The 20,345-nt window shown below is 38.6% G+C and overlaps 1 protein-coding gene across 1 annotated transcript in view; it reads left to right on the top strand.

The window, feature by feature from the left end:
• LOC148874357 (KH domain-containing protein At5g56140-like) overlaps positions 1-20,345 on the top strand; it is a 29,503-nt gene extending 9,158 nt beyond the window's left edge. Inside the window, exons 3-7 of the mRNA XM_088964459.1 lie at positions 17,082-17,230; positions 18,178-18,297; positions 18,384-18,500; positions 19,392-19,535; positions 19,654-20,345. Of these exons, the coding sequence (XP_088820585.1) occupies positions 17,082-17,230; positions 18,178-18,297; positions 18,384-18,500; positions 19,392-19,535; positions 19,654-19,803 (680 nt within the window). The 3' untranslated portion in view covers positions 19,804-20,345. The remainder of the gene's footprint in view (positions 1-17,081; positions 17,231-18,177; positions 18,298-18,383; positions 18,501-19,391; positions 19,536-19,653) is intronic.

The following is a 20,345-nucleotide window of genomic DNA, read 5'->3' as shown; positions in this document are numbered from 1 at the left end:
ACATAATTAGATACATCATTTATTATCGCTCGCACAACATTCTTCTCACCAATTTCCTCTACAACTTCATGCAAAAGCTTAAACAACAATTTACCATCCTTTACAATATCCGATGCATCTATAGACTTCAGGAACCATGTACCCTTAGGACAATTAACCAAAAAGTTTATTAAATTTTGTCTTGATGCATCTTTCCACCCATCAAACAATATGTAACGTCTATATTCTTCCCATGACTTATTAAAATCAGCCATCTTCTTTGTTTCCTTTTACAACATCTGGTTGTATTGTTTTTTCTAATTCTAATGAAATTAATTTATTGAGTTATTGATAAAAAAATCAGCCATCTTTTCATTTATTGTTTGGACTTCTTCATTTGAGATCTAAGTGCCCACTTCGTGCATAGTAGGAAGCTTTAATCCTCTTCCATATGCACATGCAGCTTCAAATGCACTCTTGAATGAAGGGGAATTAGACAGATTAAATGGCAAACCATTTTCACATGTCATTCTCCCAATTTCTCGACAAACTCTATTTCTTTCTTCCTTTTTCTACTGTGCATTCAATGTGGTTTGTTTCTCAAATTGTCTGCTTGCATTTTGATTGGAAACGACAAATTCGTCCATAGGTCCCCATACTTTTCTTGATGTAACACCACAATTAGATGTATTTCTTGATTCCCTTGCACTATTAAATTTTATAACTATCTCATCAATAGATCTATGGAAATATCGTATTCAACGAACCTCTTCCATTTCCTCAGTAGTTTTTTTTTTTTTCTTTTTTTTTCTTGATGCTCTTTGAATTTCTTAAAAAATTCTTCAATTTCTTCAACTTCTTCGGGAGGAGCTCTTTTGCATAGGGCTACATTTTCATGAGTTCCTACAAGATGTGCTTCCATCCTTTTTACACCCCCTGAAACTTGCTTTTCACAAAAATTACACTTTAAATATACATTTCACTTTCCATTTTGTTTCAATTCTTTCATTTATGTTCCATACTTCCATTTATGATATTTTCTATTTCCTTCTCCTCCTTGTCTACTTCTTTTTGACATTTTTTTGGTTAAATTTAAAATATATATATAAACCTACAACAAAGAAAAATTAAGTGATTAACAAATATAATGAGAGGATTTTATGTCAAAATTTAGAAACTAATACTAATTAAATTAAGTTATAACTTATAACCAAAAAAAGAATTAAGAAATTTATCAAAAGAAAAAAGAATCAAGACAAGTCAATTATACAACATGTAAATGCCTCCAAGACAAAGACAGCATATAACATCTCATCAACTGGCAGGTAGTGAATTAAAAGAAATCTGATTTGGACATGTTCTAACTATTAATAGTATTAAATTAATAAAATTTGTAACAACTAGACATTAACCCAATGGTCCATCATACTTCTGAGGTTCCGTGCTACACTGCTACAAGGACCATTGTGCTTTCTTGCTTTTTCTGGAAATGGTAATTTTCTTCTGCTGGACAGGAGAAGGGAGATTACATTTGGTAAGATTTAAGATATAAGAAACACAGATTATGGGGCCACAAGTTGTCAAACTATACATAGCGAAGAAAAGGAAGATTATATAATGAAAAAGCCAAAAAGGAAAGCAATTAGAAAAGGTAGAGAGGTAAGAAAAGTGGTAGCTTGTAATTGGGACAGACAGATTGGTATGAACCATGCAAAATGTATGGTCGCTGTTGGTAATTCCTTTATCATGTCAAATGCTTTAATTTCAGACACTGAAGGAACCTTTACATGATATTAATGCTACACCTGCAAGAAGAATATGTATGGTGAATATAGCCCACTTGCAGCATAAGACTTGCAACTATTGATGCCAAAAAAGGATAGACGGCATGATTTTGTTTGCTGAGGAGTTCCTGCAACTTCATTGTACTGTGCACATAAATATGGGCAATTGGGTTCTGGTGCTTTAACCATCTTTGGGTTGACTGCAAGTGAAGGAAGATACCCCACCATCTATCTAAAATCAATCGCACTCATTCCATCTCCCAACTATGAAGTCAGTGTCTCTCATTAATCATTCCCAATCCCTTTGTCTTTTGAGTTAAATTAAATTATTTTTGTGCACAAAGTTGAAGTTCCTGCAACTTCATTGTACTGTGCGCATAAATCTGGGCAATCGGGTTGTGGTGCTTTAACCATCTTTGGGTTTACTGCAAGTGAAGGAAGATACCCCACTATCTATCTAAAATCTAATCGTGTTCATTCCATCTCCCAATCCTTTTTTCTTTTGAGTTAAATTAAATTATTTTTGTGCACAAAATTGAAGTGGTAGTTGCTGATCATCTAGTTTTTTCTCATAATTGGTAGTAAATTAGTAATAAAATATTACTTAAACGTCTCAGTTCATCTACGAAGCTTTCCGATCCATCAAGTGTTTGAATTCCATTGATGTTATAATTTTCAGATCTAATGTTATTTCTTTTTTTCTTCCATGGAGCAATTACTTGGTAGTTGGTGTTATGATAAAAGCTTGGGCCGACAAGCCTGGTAACATAGATTTGAGTTTGAGTGGTCACTTTGTGCAAGGTTAGCTCTGTATCTCCCCCTACCCACCCTCCTAGGACCTAGGATAGTCAGTGTCAACTGCCAACAAATTGGAGATCAGGTAATGGCCATAATTTTTGAACCACAAATTGAAATCCTTTTCCTTGGTTGAGGTCAGGGGACTGAGTATATTATGCATCAGAAATTGGCATAGTTCTTGTGTTGTTCCTTTAATTAGCATAAGATATTATAAGCTAAAGTACAAATAAAGAAAGGGTGGATTCTTTTTTAATACACTACTTGTGATGATTGTTATTAATGAGTTGAAGGCTTGAAGCTCATAAAGTAGTTCCGTTTATGTCCATTTTGTAGGGTAGTTACTACTTACTAGTGGAGATGAATTGGGAAAAGATGGGCCATTTATGTATAGAGAGCCTTTAACTTTAATCATTGAAATCTTCGACATGAATACCACACCACACAGCCCCAAACCCACTCAAATATTTCTATGTTCTGGGTACAAAAACACAGAGAAGGGATATATACATGAATAATAACAGAATATGGAGCAATTAAGTTAGAGACGGTTCCTTATTGAACTTGTATTTAGGCATCATTGATATTGGATGCAAGCAAGATCATTGTCGAGTATATATGATCAGAGTATTGGCATGTGCTTTAGCTAAAGAAGAAGATTCTTCTTCTTGAATCGTTGAATGTGATTTTTCTGGTTTTACTGTTTTATAGACACATAGGGAAATGTGTCAGTAGAAGAAGGGGGAAGGAGGAGGATTGACCTGTACGTGATTTGATTTCGCTCTCTCCTCAATCAATTTATTCATTTCTTTCTCTTGAATCTTCAATATTTTGATCGAAGAAGCCACCACTAGGGGTGCTCATGATTCGGTTACCGAACCATGGACCTTTTTTCCAAACCAAACTGGTAGTACCAGTTTTTTGGGAAACTGGTAATCGAAATCGAACTACCGATCGGTTAACCGGTTAATCGGTTCGTAATTGGTTTTTTGTTTTTTTATTTTTATAATATACATTATATTATTATTTATTTATAATATAATGTTATATATATATTTATGGTTTTTTTATTATATATTTATATATAATGCATATATATTCATTTATGATATATAAATAATATAAAATATATATAATATACATAAATATATGGATAATATATATTCAACTTGGGGCCCTTACCTCATATAAAATGAGGAGAAAGGCTAGAGGTGTACGCTTCAAATTGAGGCTTACACCCTCTATCTTGCAACTAAGGCTATTGAGGCCTGGTGGAATCTAGTCGCCTCACCTCAACCACCTTTTAAAACCACGGTTTATGTTACATTTCCTTGGCATAGTATTTAGCATCACTTGAAGTAAGATGGTGAAAATTTCATACTATATTTTCTAAAATAAGTTGCACTTACAAGAATTTCATACTACCTTCTAGATAAGCTTCCAAGACATCAGAGCCATCATGTTAGTAGTAGTAGTAGTGGGTCAGAGTCAGTGACTCAGATTATGCTCTGGCATTATCGTTTAGGTCATCTTTATTTTTAAGTTCTTTGAAATGGGAAGCATATTTGTTACTATGGATGCTACATTTTTTGAGTCTACATTCTTTTTCTATGGTAGTCCTCCTCAGGGGAGTGTTTTCTTTTTTTTTCTTTTTTTTTTTTTGTTTTGGGGGGGGGGGGTGGAGCTTACAGTCTGTTCTTCTTGTTCCTCCATCTAGTCCATATGTTTCTTCATCATTAGCTCCATCATCAGTTCCATCTGTTGCTCCATCACCAGCTTCAGTATCACTAATTGATCCACTATGGCTTGCCTTATAGTTCTTTCAGCGCCAATTCTAGAGGGTTTGACTCCACACATGCTCCAATAGAAGAACTTGCATCACTCTCCTTCAGTCCATTCGAGATTCTAGGTTCGGTTGATAAAATTCCAGGTATTTCCCTTGAGCTTGTCATTGCCTCTGATCTTATTGACGATGTTCCTGCACCTAACACTGATGATGTTGTAGTTGATCTTGATCTTCCCATTACACTCCGCAAGGGAAAGAGGAAGTGTACAACCTATTGCATTTGACACCGTCTTTCCTATAGTGCCCTTTTACCCTCCTATTGTGCCTTTCTTCACTATATTCCGTGTCTATACCTAGGAATGTTAGTGAGACTCTCTCCACACTTGAGTGGAGAACAACTATGATAGAAGAGATGGAAACTTTGCTTAAGAATCAGACATGGGAGATAGTTGATCTTCCTACGGAAAAGGAGGCAGTTGGTTGTAGATGAGTGTTCACTGTGAATACAAAGCCAATGGCAGCATTGAGAGGTACACAACAAGTTTGGTTGCAAAAGGGTAATACTCAAACCTATGGTATAGATTATTTAGAGACGTTTGCACTAGTGGCTAAGATGAGCTCAGTTTGGATTCTCTTGTTTTTAGTAGCTACTTACTTACGGCTACTCTTCTAGTTTGATGTTAAAAATGCTTTCCTTAATGGCGATTTGCAGGAGGTATATATGGATATTCCAATCGACTTCAATGAGAATGTTGGTGAGGGAAAAGCCTGTAGGTTGAAAAAATCATTATATGGTTTAAAACAGTCACCTAAAGCGTGGTTCGACAGGTTTAGGGGAGCATTGATCCACCTTGGATACATCTAGACTCAATAAGATCATACTTTCTTTGTGAAGAGGAGAGAATCATTGGCGTCAATACTGATTGAATATGTGGATGATATAGTTGTTATAGGAAATAATCAGAGGGAGATTGATGCACTGAAGAAGTCATTGCAACAAGAATTTGAGGTTAATAATATAGGAGAACTGAAGTATTTTCTAGTGATTGAGGTTGCAAGATCCAAGCATGAGATATTCATCTCTCAGAGGAAGTATGTATTGGATCTATTGCAAGAAATTGAGAAGTTAGGTGTTAAATCTGAAGGGTTGAGAGATCCATCACATGGACGCCCAAAGATTGCGGAATAAGGGGCGAATTTCAAAAATTTTTCTCTCCCTTCAACTGGGAATCACATTCCCTATTTAGAAAATCATATTTTCAAGGATAAATCTTGAACCTTAAACTGAACCAGATCTAAACCAAAAGGAATGAGAGAGAATGATACCTGATACGGAGAAGCAATATCTCCCAACGAAGGTGTTCACGCCTAAGGAAGGATCCAAAGACTGCTCCCACTGAAGATGGCGCAATGCAGGATGGAGCAGAATCAGCAGTGTTCTTCCCCAAGAACTCTGTCCTTCGCAAGAAACAACAGGATGGAACATGAGCACAGCTTCCTTTTCAATCCTTTCTCAAAGAATTGATGTCAAGATCCAATCTTGACTTCTCCCACAGCTGGAGATCGAATTGGCAAACAGGGCGGCAAGAGCCAGGAGGCGGCAAGAGAGTATTCGCAGGGTGCAGAATTCTCTCTTCTTGATTTTAGCACTAAAGAGGATCTGATGTGTTTTTTGGTCTCTCTCAAGGCTGCCGCCCTCTCCTTCCTTTTGTTAACTTGAAAAGATCAGCTCCTAATCCCATTAGGAGGTGTTTATCCAAATCATATTTGGATTAGCTTTCTCTTCTAATGATAAGGATAAACCCTTATATTATCTGCAGATTAGATTAGCTTTATCCTAATCTTATTAGGAGGTTTCTAGATCTGAATCACATTCAGATCTGGACTCTCTGAGTGGATAGGATTAAGACCCTATCCTAACTGCTAATCCATCTCAGAATTCGCCCCTTTAATTAACTAAATTAATAGCCCAGTTCGAAATGGGCTTTAGGCCCATTAAGCTTATGTGCTTACTTAACCTTCCTAACTGCTGCCCAGTTGGGCTTCCTTGTATGGCGTGGGACCCAAGCATTGATCTACACATCAGCCACATGGGTTCGGCCCAGCCTTTGTTACAAGACCTGGTCGAATACACTGTTAAAGACAGTGCACCCCCTGAAACCCATCAAATGGGCTCTATGGGCCCAACACTTACCCTAAGTGGTCCCTGGGCCAAGCCACCTTCTAACACCCAGGGACTGGGCAGATGCAAGATTAGCCCATCAGGTATTATCCTCAATGGTCTACACTTAACCTCTCAGCCCATAATGATCATACACTGCTCGACAAGAGAGGACCTCTCCCTCGGCTGCAAGGAACAGTGTTGCACTCTCCACTTATATGGATCCTGGGAATTAAAACCCTTTTGCAAACATTTTAGAAACCATAATATATATACTTTTATATCTCATATAAAATATATTTTGCAAAACAAATTTCAACGGTTGAAATCAGCTGTCGGCAGTCTTGGTTTCCAACAGTGAGTGCATCCCCGATCATTACCTTTGTCCGACAAAGGGGCTGATCCCGTCACTATGATCACCCACTCAGATGAATTCTCGGATTGTCCCAACATACCCAGGTTTTGACCCCCGCTAAGGATCTCACTGATTGGTACATCAAAGACAGTCCGATCCGACACCTAGTGCAGTATCATAATCGAGTCTAGGGGTCGGGTGTAACTTTCCAGTTTTGCCCATCAATCTCCAAGGTCCAGGGCAATATTGGAAATCTGGTCCAGTTCAAAGATTTAATTAATCGCACACTGTATGTGCTTAGGGTCTCACCCCGGTAGCTGAGACAAGCCACCCCAACCGACTTGGTGGCACCACAATGTCAGCCTTGTCAGGATAGGTCTCCCCAGACCGACCCACTGGCTGTGAACATTCAAAACTAACACGAGTCTCAATAAGTGTTCAGTTTAAGGGTAATACACAGAAACATACCAAGGGAACATGAATCAAATATGTACTTTTATTCATTTACAATAAACTCATAAAGTACATCAATTTTGATTGAAGCTAAGGGCATACAAAACTGTCTAACAAAATCAGCTGATACTCTTATTGATCCGAACCACAGGATTAATGCTTTGAATGGTGAGTTGGTTAAGGATGTGGGGAGATATCAGAGGATGGTAGGTTGACTACTATACCTATGCATGACACATCTAGACATTTCCTATGCTGTGGGTGTTATGAGTCAGTATATGCATGCTCCTCGGGTTCAACACTGGGAAGCCATTAATAGGATACTTGCATACCTGAAGAAACATCCGAGTAGAGGTATTTTTTTTTCTCAGATCATGGGAATTTGAAGCTGGAATCCTATTCAAATGCAAATTGGGTAGGATGTCTAGATGACAGGAGATTTACATCAGGGGTATGCACCTTTGTGGGAGGAAATCTAGTCTCATGGAAAAGCTAAAAATAGTTAGTGGTTGTACGGTCAAGTGTAGAAGTTGAATATAGATCTATGGCCCGTGGTGTCTTAGAATTACTTTGGGTTAGATCCTTGTTGAGTGAGATTGGGATAGATGCAAAGGAGCCCATGATGTATTGTGATAATCAAGCTGCAATCAATATTGCCCACAATCCAGTTCAATATGACAAGACAAAGCACATTGAAGTTGACAGACACTTCATAAGAGAATGGGTAACAGCAAGTCTACCTACCATATATCTCCTCTAAGTTACAGTTGGTTGATGTCTTCACCAAAGGGGTTGCAAAGAACAAGCTTGAACATGACCTGCGCAAGTTGGAAATGTGTGACATTTACTCCTAACTTGAGGGAGAGTGTTGAGGATATTGTGTAGATTTATGAGTTAATTTTATTGATTATTTGTTTAGATAGGTAGTGGGGACCACAACACACTTGTTGGGACCCTTTGGAGTCTTTTAGAGTGCCTTTTTTAAGTTCTTTACTGAGTTTTTGTGTTCAGCCGCCATATAATGGAATACTTGTTATTGTACCTATTTTTACCTTAAGTATAAATAATAATGAGAGGGGGTGGCAAGGATAGATTGCTCATTCTTTTCTCTCTTCTTCTTCTCTTAAGAACATTTCCTTTCTTCATCTTTTCTATAGGTTTTTTATTTCTGCAGATTTCTACTAAACCTACTACAAATCCCCCCCCGAAGTGGCCCTTTTCATCAATCTACTAAGAGCTTCAGATACACAAATAAACCCCTAGAGCTCCAGAAACGACCGCAAGACACTCCATTTACCAAGATTGAAAAGGAAGGAGTATTCATACAAACTTACATCCAATTTTACCATTTGGAGCCAAAATTCATTCTTCTTAAGATGCATTTTAAAAATCTCTAGTTGACATGATCATAGGCCTTCTCAAAATCAACTTTACAATGTAACCCAACCTTCCCACTTCTCAATCTGGTATTTATCATCTCATTAGCTACCAGCACCCCATCTACCATAAGCCTACCCTCCACAAAAGCACCTTGAGTTTCTGCGATTATGTTCCCCAACACTTGTTTGAGCCTCTTGGAGAGCACCTTGGCTATTATTTTGTAGATACTACTAACCAAGCTAATCGGCCTAAAGTCTCTTAGCTCCTCTGCACCTTTTTTCTTTGGAACTAGAGTTATAAAGGTGGAATTTAAGCTCCTTCCAGGGTTGTAGAATCATGAAATTCTCTCATCACTCTCAGAACATCACTCTTTAGGAATCCCCAACAGTGTTTGAAGAATGCCATGGTGAAACCATTTGGACCTTGGGTTTTGTCCCCTTCCATCTCCTTTACAGCCTCCCAAACTTCTCCTTCCTCAAACTCCCTCTCCAAATCTGTAGCTTGCTCCTCTGTTAGACCATCAAACTCAAGGCCATCAATCTTTGGTCTGTCCACCCTTTTTTTTTGATAATTGAAATAATTTTATTAATCACCAATAGACAATAGTACAAAGTCCCCAAGGAAAGGCACGAGTTGCAACCTCTCCGGGCTAGTTAAGTACAAATTTCCAAATTAATAACAACTTACAAAGAAGCATAAAAAAGAATTAGCAAACCTACTAACCCATTTTACCTCAACTCTCATATTGTTGGTTAACCACTTTACTTTTTTGATGAGATCATTGTAGCCCCAAATGGTGGTATCCAAGTTTAGGAGCCACCTTGTTACCACCTGAGACTTCAACTAGGAGATGCTCCACCCCAAGCTGGTTGGCGATCTGAATTCCTTGTATTGCAGCAAGGATTTCTGCCCTTTTGGAATCCCCCACTCCCACCGGTCCTGAGAATAGGGATATTATGTTGCTGTCCTTATTTCTCAGGATACTCGCTATACCTGAAGGCCCGGGGTTGCCTTGGCTGCTTCCATCAAAGTTCAGCTTGATGACACCTTCCAAAGGCGGAACCCATTTTGACAGAATTCTATCATTCTTTGTTGAAGTGTTAGCTATTACTAGCCAATTCCTCCACAAGTCATCAAAGGAGAAGTCATCAAAGATATCCACAGTTTTTAGCCAATGGATTGCTCTTGTTAGGATACAATCCTTCATTTCATCTAACACTCTTTCCTTCTCTAAGAAAATTCTTGCATTCCTTTCCTCCCAAAGAGTCCACAAAGTGTCTGCCCTAACACATTCCACATGACCTTACCTCTTCTAGTGTGCCAAACAAAGACAGATGGGTTGAATAACAAGCTTAAATCAGAAGGCATAGACCACCTACCTCCAAATAAACAAAGGCTCCACCTCCATATAGTTGTAGCAAAGGAACAGGAGATCAACAAATGGAAACAGTCCTCATTCTTGGCCTTACACAAGGAACACCAATTTGGGGGAAGACAAAGCGAGGGTCTCTTTTTCTGTAAGTTTTCCAAAGTATTGATTTTCCCATAGAAGACTTCCCAGCAGAATACCACAATTTTTGGGGGAATAGGTCGCGCCCAGACTTCTTTGACAAATAATCCTTGGGAAATGGGGTTAGAACTGAGGGATTTTAGAAAAGAAGTGCAAGTAAAAGTACCTTTTGGAAGAGGAGTCCAAAGCCTTTGATTAGAAGAAGTGGTGTCCAAGCAAACGGATTCTAGTAAATGAATTAGCTCAATAACACAACTCAACTCACCATCCCTTAACCCGCTATGAAACCCAAAGTCCTAGTTTAAAGATAAGGGGTTTAACGGGCTCGGGAGAAAAGTTGCAATTGGCTTATGTTTGTGAAGGGAAAGGGAATAGAGCAAGGGGAAACAATCTTTGAGGGGTTGAGTACCCACCCAAATATCCTCCCAGAACAGAATAGCTTACCAGAACAAGCATCACACTTGATGAATCTGAGGAAGCGAGGGAGAATACCATGTATAGCCTTCCAAGGTGTAGTAAGGGTAGCTCGACAAGATATCCCGGACTCCCAACCATTTCCTACACAACCATGAATGCTTGCCACCACCTCATGCCATAATCTCTCTCTCTCTTAGGGCCATCTCCATAGCCACTTCCCTAGAAGGGCTACATTCTTCAGCACTATGTTCCCTATCCCTAAATCCCCTTCTTCCTTTGGTTTGTTAACTATCTCCCATATGATCAACTGATCCTTTTAAACCTCTCCTGGTTCCCATAGAAAGTTCCTCATTCTCTTCTCCAGTTTCTTAGCCTCCCTTGGAGGAATCCTGAACATTGAAAGGAAGAAGGTTGGAAGGTTGGCAAGTGTAGCCTTAATTAAAGTCAACCTACCCCCTATTGAAATGTAATTCTTTTTCCAATTGGTTCCTAAGGGTAGCCCAGAAGCTACTTTCTTTAGGGTTGGCTCCTAAGGGTAGCCCTAAGTATGTCAAAGGCTAAGAAGAAATATTGCAACCTAAGCATTCTGCAGTGGATTCAATCTCTCTATTCTCTATAGTTTACTCCAGCCACACAACTTTTATCAAAATTTACCTTCAAGTTGGTGACCCTCTCAAAAGTATTTATTAAAATCTTAAGGTTCTCCACTTTGCTCAACTCATTCTCTTCAAAGAAAATAACAATATCATCAGCAAACTGAAGGTGAGTTACTAGAATGCCTTTGCTCCCTATTCTCCATCCCTTTATTTTGCCCTCCTCATCTGCTTTGGAGATCATCCTACTAAAGACATTAGCAACAAGTGTAAAGAGGAAAGGGGAGAGTGGATCCCCTTGTCTCAAGCCTCTATTGGTTGGAAAAAAATCCTTAACCACCCCATTCACCAACACTGAATAACGACAAGAGTTTAAGCATCCTCTTATCCAATTACACCATTTATCCCCAAATCCACGTCTTCTTGACATCTCCAGCAGGAAACTCCAATCCACTAAGTCATAGGCTTTCTCCAAGTCTAGTTTGCAAACAAATCCTTTTTTGCCCAATCTTCTTATCTCTTCCACACTCTCGTTTGCAATAAGGATCTATCTGTAATTTGTCTATCTTGTATAAAGACTCCTTGTGCTTGGCTAACGAGAGGGGAGAATTGCTTTGATCCTCCTAGAGAGCACTTTTGCCAGAATCTTATAGATACTTGTCACCAGGCTAATTGGCCGAAAATCTTTGGGGTGTCTGGCGTCATTCTTTTTGGGAATTAAGGCTATAAAGGTGGCATTGATTCCAGGACTCACAAAATGTTTATCCTCAAATTCTCTAAATACTCCAATTAAGTCTTCTTTGACTATGTCCCAACAGTCCTGATAAAATGCCATTGTAAATCCGTCAGGACCTGGTGCCTTAGCCCTATCCATAGAAAAAACTATTTGTTTAATTTCCTCTTCCTCAATCATTCTTTCCAGCCATCCCTTATCTGTTTGGTTCAAAGTTGGCCAATTCTCCTCCCCTACTATTAACCGATTCTCTAAGGGTCTTTGAAAGATGGATTTGAAGTGATCCACAATCCTATTGGCAATCTCCTCTTGAGAGGTTATCTCCACACCATCAACCTCAAGCTTTAGTATCAAAATTTTCCTCCTTCTCCCATTAGCCAAAGCATGAAAGAATTTGGTATTCCTATCCCCTTCCTTGATCCACTTATGTCTGGATTTTTCTCTCCAAGAGATCTCCTCCCTCAACAAAGTCTCCTCTAACTCCTTTTTCGGTTTCCTCCACATTTCTCTGTCTTGCTCATCCATCATCCCTTGGGATTCTTTTGCATCTAACTCCTCAATCTGAACCAGTAATCTAGCTTTTACCTCCTCCACTCTTCCAAATTGATCCTTATTCCATTCTTTTATTTTGCCTCTCAACCTTTTTAATTTTTTGTGGAATCTAACCCCATCCCATTTCACTTCTCTCATCTCTTCACTCCACCATTCCTTAACCTTAGGCAAGAAGTTCGGGTGTGTCAGCCACATATTTTCAAACCTGAATGGTCTAGGTCCATTACCAAGAGGTTCTTGTCCTACTTCTATAGGGTAGTGATCAAAGGTTATCCTAGGTAGGGCCTTAGCCACCAAACCTCTCCAGTGGCTCTCCCAACTCTCATTAAATAGGAATCTATTAAGCTTTGAGCAGGTTGGGTTTTCTTGGAAGTTGGACCAAGTGTAGGTAGCCTGTAGTAAAAGGAAGCTCCCGTAACTCACAGGAATTTATGAAGTCATTGAACTTCCTCATACTAGTTGTAATGGCCTGCCTAGGATTATTTGACTCATTTGTGAATCTTATTGCATTAAAATTGCCCCCCCGGAACACCAAGGACCTTCCCACAAGCCTTTTATTCCATGAAGCTCCTCCCATAACTCATTCCTCTCTCTGTGATTATTTGGACCGTACACATTTGTTAGCACCCAAATAAATCCATCTTCCACCATTCTGAATTTTAGGGATACAATGAAGTTTCCTATTAGCTCCTCTACTGGTTCTACGAAGTCCTCCCTCCACAAAGTTACTATTCCCCCCGAGCCTCCCCATGACGGAGCTGAGCACCATCTTACCCCTCTTATTTTCCAGATCTCCCTGACCCACCTTCTATCCAGTTCAGCTACTTTTGTCTCCTGCAACATCACAACATCGGGTCTTTCTCTCCTAAGTAGCTCCTTAATCGATCTCCTTTTTCTGGTACTACCCAAACCCCTTATATTCCAGCTTATATTCATTACCTTTCAAGAATTTAGCCCTCCAATATAGTGTTCCTTCATTTAGAACCCTTCTTTCTTTTTTTTCCTACCCTTATTTCCCACTGACTTCCTATTCTACCCTTTATTTCCTAATTCCTGCCCCAATCTATTAGTTCTTGCCTCTGATTCAGGGATTTTTGGATCCACCTCTATCATTTCCTCCCGTTTATATTCCTTCAGCAGGGCACAAATCTGCTCCCAAATCCATTCTAACTCCTCTTGTTTCCTTTCTAACAAGGTACAACCAATACTTCGTCACCCTCTACAGTCATAGAAACTTCACTTCTCTTTCCCTCCACATGAATCCTTAGGTAAGGCTCCAAGTCTGATTCCTGTCTCTCTGGCCTGATGTCCTGACTAGGCTGCACATATGGAATGGACTCGTTTATTGGCCGGGATGCACTCTGCCTTACCTCTTTAAGTGTTCCCAACTCCACCTGTCTTTTGCATAGCATACCCAGTTTGGGAAAGATCTGTTCTCCGCTGCTAAGGCTCACTCTTCTTTGCGTTTTGATATTACTAGAATCTTGCGAATCTGTCTCCTCCTCTAGGAATAACAGTTCAGTGTTTAGGCTGCCCTCTTCCAGTATATCTCTTGGTTTTTGGAGGTCGATACTTCCCAAGCTAATGGTTTCTTCCAAATCTGAATTGGAATAAGAAAGTTCATCGTCTGTCAATCTTTCCGATTCAGAGTCGAAAACCTCACTGCTCTTCACACTCCTGGGGTTACGGCGTTCCTGTTCCTTATGCGGCATCTTCTTCGAAGGTCTCCACTGTAATGAGCTGGAGACCTTCGAGGGTCTCCGCTGTTCCTTATGCAGCATCTTGGCCGGTCCACCCATTCTTCCTTGTAAAGTTTCTTTTACAATGTGACTTTTAATTTTGTCCTCTACCAATTCACCATTCACTACCAGTTTTTTCAACAGATTTTCCCTGCTAGCGCTAGCTGTTTTGTGAAAGAACTCCATATTATTGTCACCATGTTTTAGCCAAAAACATTTAGATCACTGCCTCCATTTTATCTCCTCTTGAAAGTTTGTTTTGTCAAATTCCAGTTTGGCCCCTTGTCTCTGCCTTTTTTCTTCCTGTCCATCAGACAGTCCATAGGATTGACCACATCTTCAATCCCATTGTTCATATCAGCCATATATCCCACCTTGTCGTGATTTTTCTTAGTTGATAATGGTCATCCACGATTTTTAACGTAAAAGCTAACAACAGAAGATGGTTCTTGAACATGTGGAAAGGTATTTTGGGATAATTTTTAAGGTGGGGAAAGTATTATGGAGATTTTTTTAAGCTCCAAATTAGTTTATCAGTAAAATATTCCTTGGTAGTTTGGAGAAGCTTGCTAATGACTGGATTAGTAAACCATTCCCTATGTGAAAACTGCGAAGAAGTAAGATAAATTAGTTGCATTCAGCTCAACCAGTATAGCATTTAATGGGGGAGGTCTGTTGAATCTCATTTTGCTTACCCCCACCCCCCACCCCACCCCACAATTAGATGAGGCAGACATGCTATGCCTAGGTGGATATTTCTCATCACATATCACTGAGTTGGTTGGCATGCATGATATTTATGTGCCAGATTCTATTCAAAATTGGAGAAGTCTCATTTTGGTTTGCCAGCATTTTGAGTTTGATGCAAGAATGTTTAATTTTCCAGCCATATATATATATATATAACCAGTATAGCATTTAATGGGGGAGGTCTGTTGAATCTCATTTTGCTTACCCCCACCCCCCACCCCACCCCACAATTAGATGAGGCAGACATGCTATGCCTAGGTGGATATTTCTCATCACATATCACTGAGTTGGTTGGCATGCATGATATTTATGTGCCAGATTCTATTCAAAATTGGAGAAGTCTCATTTTGGTTTGCCAGCATTTTGAGTTTGATGCAAGAATGTTTAATTTTCCAGCCATATATATATATATATATATATATATATATATATAAGAATAGGTAAAAGCATAATTTCTTTAATTCAAAATAATAAAAACCTTTGTACAACCAAAGGCTGTACATCGGGAGAGTACAAACAGAATTAGACCACAATCCTATTTGAGTTTTTCAACCTCAAAAAGAGAACTAAGGTTTGCTCTATCTAAAGAACTGGGCTGATGACCAGGATAACAGCTTCCTCACTATTTTCTGCTACACTTCTGCGGGACAGACAACCTTTGCTTTTGGAATAGCCTTTGCTTCCTCGCTATTTTCACAAAAGCTTCTGATGAAACCGGACAGCAGCTCTTGATAGCAAAGATCCTGAACACTTTCTTTTTAGTAATCAATAACTGTAAACTTTCATTAAGATTAGGAAAATGGAATTGTACAAATAGTAAATATACATATAAAGACATTGAGAGATAAAAGGGCTTCACTCTCCTCTAGACAGCATCCCTTTCTTACAATTGTGCCCAGAACAGATCTTGACATCCCAACCCTTGTTTGGCTAATGTATCTGCGATGGAATTAGCACTACACTTGCACCAACTGATGGAAATTTCCATATCTCTTGTTAGCCACCTGAATTTTTTTCTTCTCATTATTATAGATCCACATTTTCATTTCCTCACTTCGGAGCTAGTTAACCACCAATTGTGTGTCCCCTTCCACTATTAATTTCCTCACATTCAAGATTTTGAACACTTTCACCCATATGTCATAGGTGAAACTGCAATGCAATAACAAGTGATCAACTGATTCTTCTGCCTGTTACATAAAACATAACACACGTTCTGGTGAATCAATCAGCATTCCTCTCCTTGTCAGGTTGTTGTAAGAATCTTGTTCAGGTAGGCAGACCATACAAAAAAAGCCATGTAATGCATATTTGTGTGAGACATAATCCTGATTTCTGCCAATATCTTTGGAACTGGAATGTAAATTATATGCTGAACATAGAATGGCTGTCTGGTTTTCACTAAATGATACTTCAACGTTTTTAGTGACTTGAGGGATTTTATGCCTGAGGCATGGTTTCTCTTGTACTCTTGTTTATTTCAATGTCTCCATGCATGACATGGTTTGGAGCAGTATGGATGTCTATGATTAGGCCTATGCTTGCCTATATAAAATTTTCTGTTTCATTTGTCCATTGTGTCAAAGATAGTAGAGAAAAGTTTTCATTGGCTTCTGTTGACTTGTAATTCTAGTAAATACCCTTGTTCCTGCATCAGTTGAATGCATGTATTTATGTATGTATGAACTGCTAATTTTGTAAATTTCCCCTCGCTCTTTCTGTTCATGCTTACTTTTTGGATGTTGTGTTTTACAATTCTATTGTTTTGGGTACCAACTTAGTGTAGTTTGAATTACATACCCAATTCTGTGCACATAAGCTGTACCATATAAGCTAAGCTTTAGAAATCTATGCGTCTCTTTTTGGCATAGGTCCAATTCTTCTAGGTAACTATCCAATGAAAATTCACAGACATAAGCTACATCTTTTTTAATGTTTCAGGTTATGATTTAAAAAAAATTAACATCATTCCATTAGGAGAGTTCTAATCTTAACCCATTTAATTGACCAATTTATGTGTCCATTTTCTGGTGACTGCTGACTAACAAATGCTAACCGGTACATCTTATTCTTGAAATTTACATTTTGGAGCAGAAATATTGCGTGTAACCACACTGTTGGGGAATGCATCACTTTTAGATCAAAGTGGGCTTGAACATGCTAGCCCCCTGACATCTGGAGGATTATTTTCAAATGGAGGAGGAGCTGATATGAATGGATGGGCATCAGCATTTCAATCAGAAGTACGGATACTAACCATTAACATAACTTCTTTTTCCATCTAATTTTACTACTCATTAGAAGCATTCCTGACAATTTTCTTACATCTACTACTAACCTTTTACGTTATACGAATGATGTAGATTGAATTTCCATTTTTGCTATGACAGGAAGACTGAGACTAACAATCATCAAGAACTAACAAATAGGTTAGCTTATGTGGTCTGGTTCCATTTACAATCCACTTCCCTTCCGTTTTGTCAGACAAAATAGTTAACCTCTTAGATCTTCAAAATTTTTCTCCTTTAAAACCCCCAGTACTTTTTTTTTTATCAATAACATCAGCTTCATTAATGGAAACCTCCCATGAAATCAAACAAGGATTAGTCCAATATTCAGTAGTCTACTTCTTCATATATGGACATGGCTGCATCGTTTCTGATTTCTGGATATTGCAGTGAGCCATAGCCACATTATTCATTCTGCTCTTCCTGGGTCTTACTTGTCCTAACAAGTTTTTGGGTGACCCTTTTTTTCTGTAGTATTGGCTTGATTGTTTTGAGGTTCTAATTTAGTTACGTTCATATGTTATTTTCTTTTGTATCCATTTTGCATGTAAGCCCACACCATTTGATTGATAAGTTAAGGTAGTATAATCGCATCACAAAATGTGGTTCATCACGTGGAGCTACATTTCTTTAGAGGTTATAGAGTTCTAAATTTTCTGTGGTTATGCAAAAATGTTAGCATGATTTCTGGCTTTATACTTCTGTTGTTTGAATGTGTGCTTATTTGACTGTTAAGGGATATTTTAGAATTCATGCATCATTCTTTCTCTTGCTGAATCTAATATTTGAAATTGCAGTAGTTTGTCTAAATGGAATGTTGTGGTAACATGCTTTTTCAAGTAGTTTTTTAGCTCTTACTGCTTAGTTCTGCTTAACATCATATGGGGTCTTTATATGCACAGAGGTCGGGACTATTACAGCCCTCACCAACACCAAGCTGGCTTGGATCACAGGGTAGCTCGTCTGGTCTCATTGTAAAGAAAACAATCCTGGTGGATATTCCTGTGGACAAGTATCCCAATGTAAGTTAAAAAGGAAAACACTTCCCCATTTGATGCATTCTTATTTTGCAAGATTTGACAGACTTTTCCTTTATTAAACTTTTCAGTACAACTTTGTTGGCCGTCTTCTTGGTCCTAGAGGGAACTCTCTTAAGCGAGTTGAAGCAAGTACTGAATGCCGTGTCCTTATCAGAGGACGTGGGAGCATCAAAGATCCAACTCGGGTAATGATAGTATTTCTTTTCTGTGGTTTCTAATAACATGCATCTGGAGACACATCCGTACATGCAAAATAAGTTGAAATTGTCTCCAAAGATGTCTACATGTAACATTTACACCTCTGTCAAACTAAGAACTGTGCTTTTGTGTTTCAAAAGTTAGTTTTATTATCCATTCATGCGTATAGGACTCTAAAGAGAAGACGATACATGTTTTCCTACTGGGCTTTTTATCTAATTCAAGACATGCAAGCTAAATTTAGATCTGTTTCCTTGACTTCCTATACCAGGCCCAGCGGAATTCTTACTAGCACACTACCAGACTCATTCACCAACATTACTCTGCCATCTCTGTTATGTTGATTAATGTCTGATTTTGCTCTAAATCCCAATATTTGGAGGAGAAGCCATTTTTTAATGGTTTTTAATTATGTACTCTGGACTCTGGTAGCATGTATGGATGGATGGATGAGGATATCACCTTTTTTTAGGATGACACAATATTGTCATGGCCTTAAGTTTCAAAGGAAAAAAGAGGTCCCATTCCGAGGTTAAAATAGCATAAGGCCATTTTTTCGTAATTTTAAACATGAAAATGTTGGAAAACTGCATGGTAACCTTTCATCAATTATCAATATTCTAGAAGTACAATAGTTTTTGCTTTGGGTTGTTCCATTGTAACTTTAATCATGAAAATATTGGAAAAAAATATTTCTTTCTAATTTTAATTATTGGAAGAGTAGTCATTAGAACACATCTATTTTTTTATAGTGGTGCCTTGACTGCCTTCTGTCTTTTCACAAGGGATGTGCTCCTTTTTTTATTAAAATTGGGATTTACAGTCCTCAACAAATATCATCATTGATTCTTAAACTTTGTTGCTACTTTCTTTGATAGGAAGAAATGGTGAGAGGAAAACCAGGATATGAGCATTTAAATGAACCTCTCCACATACTCGTGGAGGCAGAATTGCCAGTCGAAATAGTTGATGCCCGTTTAATGCAAGCACGTGAGATCCTTGAAGATTTACTCAAACCTGTGGTAAATTTGCTGCCTCCATTCTGCTAACTCCGAATTTGTATCTCTTGAAATGGCTTAATTTATAGTTTCTATTGCATTATTCTCTTTACTTGCCTAATAGAAATTCCCTCTTTTCCAGGATGAATGTCAGGATTTCTTTAAGAAGCAACAGCTTAGAGAGCTAGCAATGCTCAATGGTACACTCCGTGAGGAAGTCTCGCACTTGTCTGGTTCTTTGTCCCCCTTCAATAACAGTCTAGGCATGAAGAGGGCGAAGACAAGGGGGTAAAACCGTAAAAGTACATCCTTCTTAAGTGGGCCTGTTGGAGCTTGTGTCTTGTTTATCTCCTATGCCAGTCGAATCCCATGTGGTGGGTGTCAGTCTGGCTTATGCCCTTGACTGCCATCGAGGCACTGGGAATGATGCATATGTTTGATTCTAACTCTTTCCATTTCAAGTGTGTTAAATCTGCCATATGGGGTGGGGGGAGATTGATGATAGTACCAGTAGTGGAGGGCCATTTTGGGTTCTGTGAGGTCTCTCTCTCTCTCTCTCTCTCTCTCTCTCTCTCTCTCTCTCTGTTTGGTTGGACAGGATCTCAATCTGCGTCTTGTATTGTTGGTATTTATGGTATGCTTGCCTTGATATTTCTAGTATACGTTGGTGGGGGATGGGAGTTTATTGTAAAGAAGGATCAAGATTTGGTTTGTGCATAAGGGTGAGATTACAATAGTACATCCCCTAACGCAGCTAGTGGACTTTGTATCGTTACGCACTGACTTTAGTTTGTATCAAGTTTCTGAGATGTCATTCATTCGCTTTTATTTCCA

The sequence above is a fragment of the Nelumbo lutea genome, chromosome 1 (assembly GCF_056320005.1).
Source record: "Nelumbo lutea isolate HS-2025 chromosome 1, American lotus-T2T, whole genome shotgun sequence".
In the NCBI taxonomy this organism is placed as follows: Eukaryota; Viridiplantae; Streptophyta; class Magnoliopsida; order Proteales; family Nelumbonaceae; genus Nelumbo; species Nelumbo lutea.
This window is presented reverse-complemented; position numbering and strand designations above follow the sequence as displayed.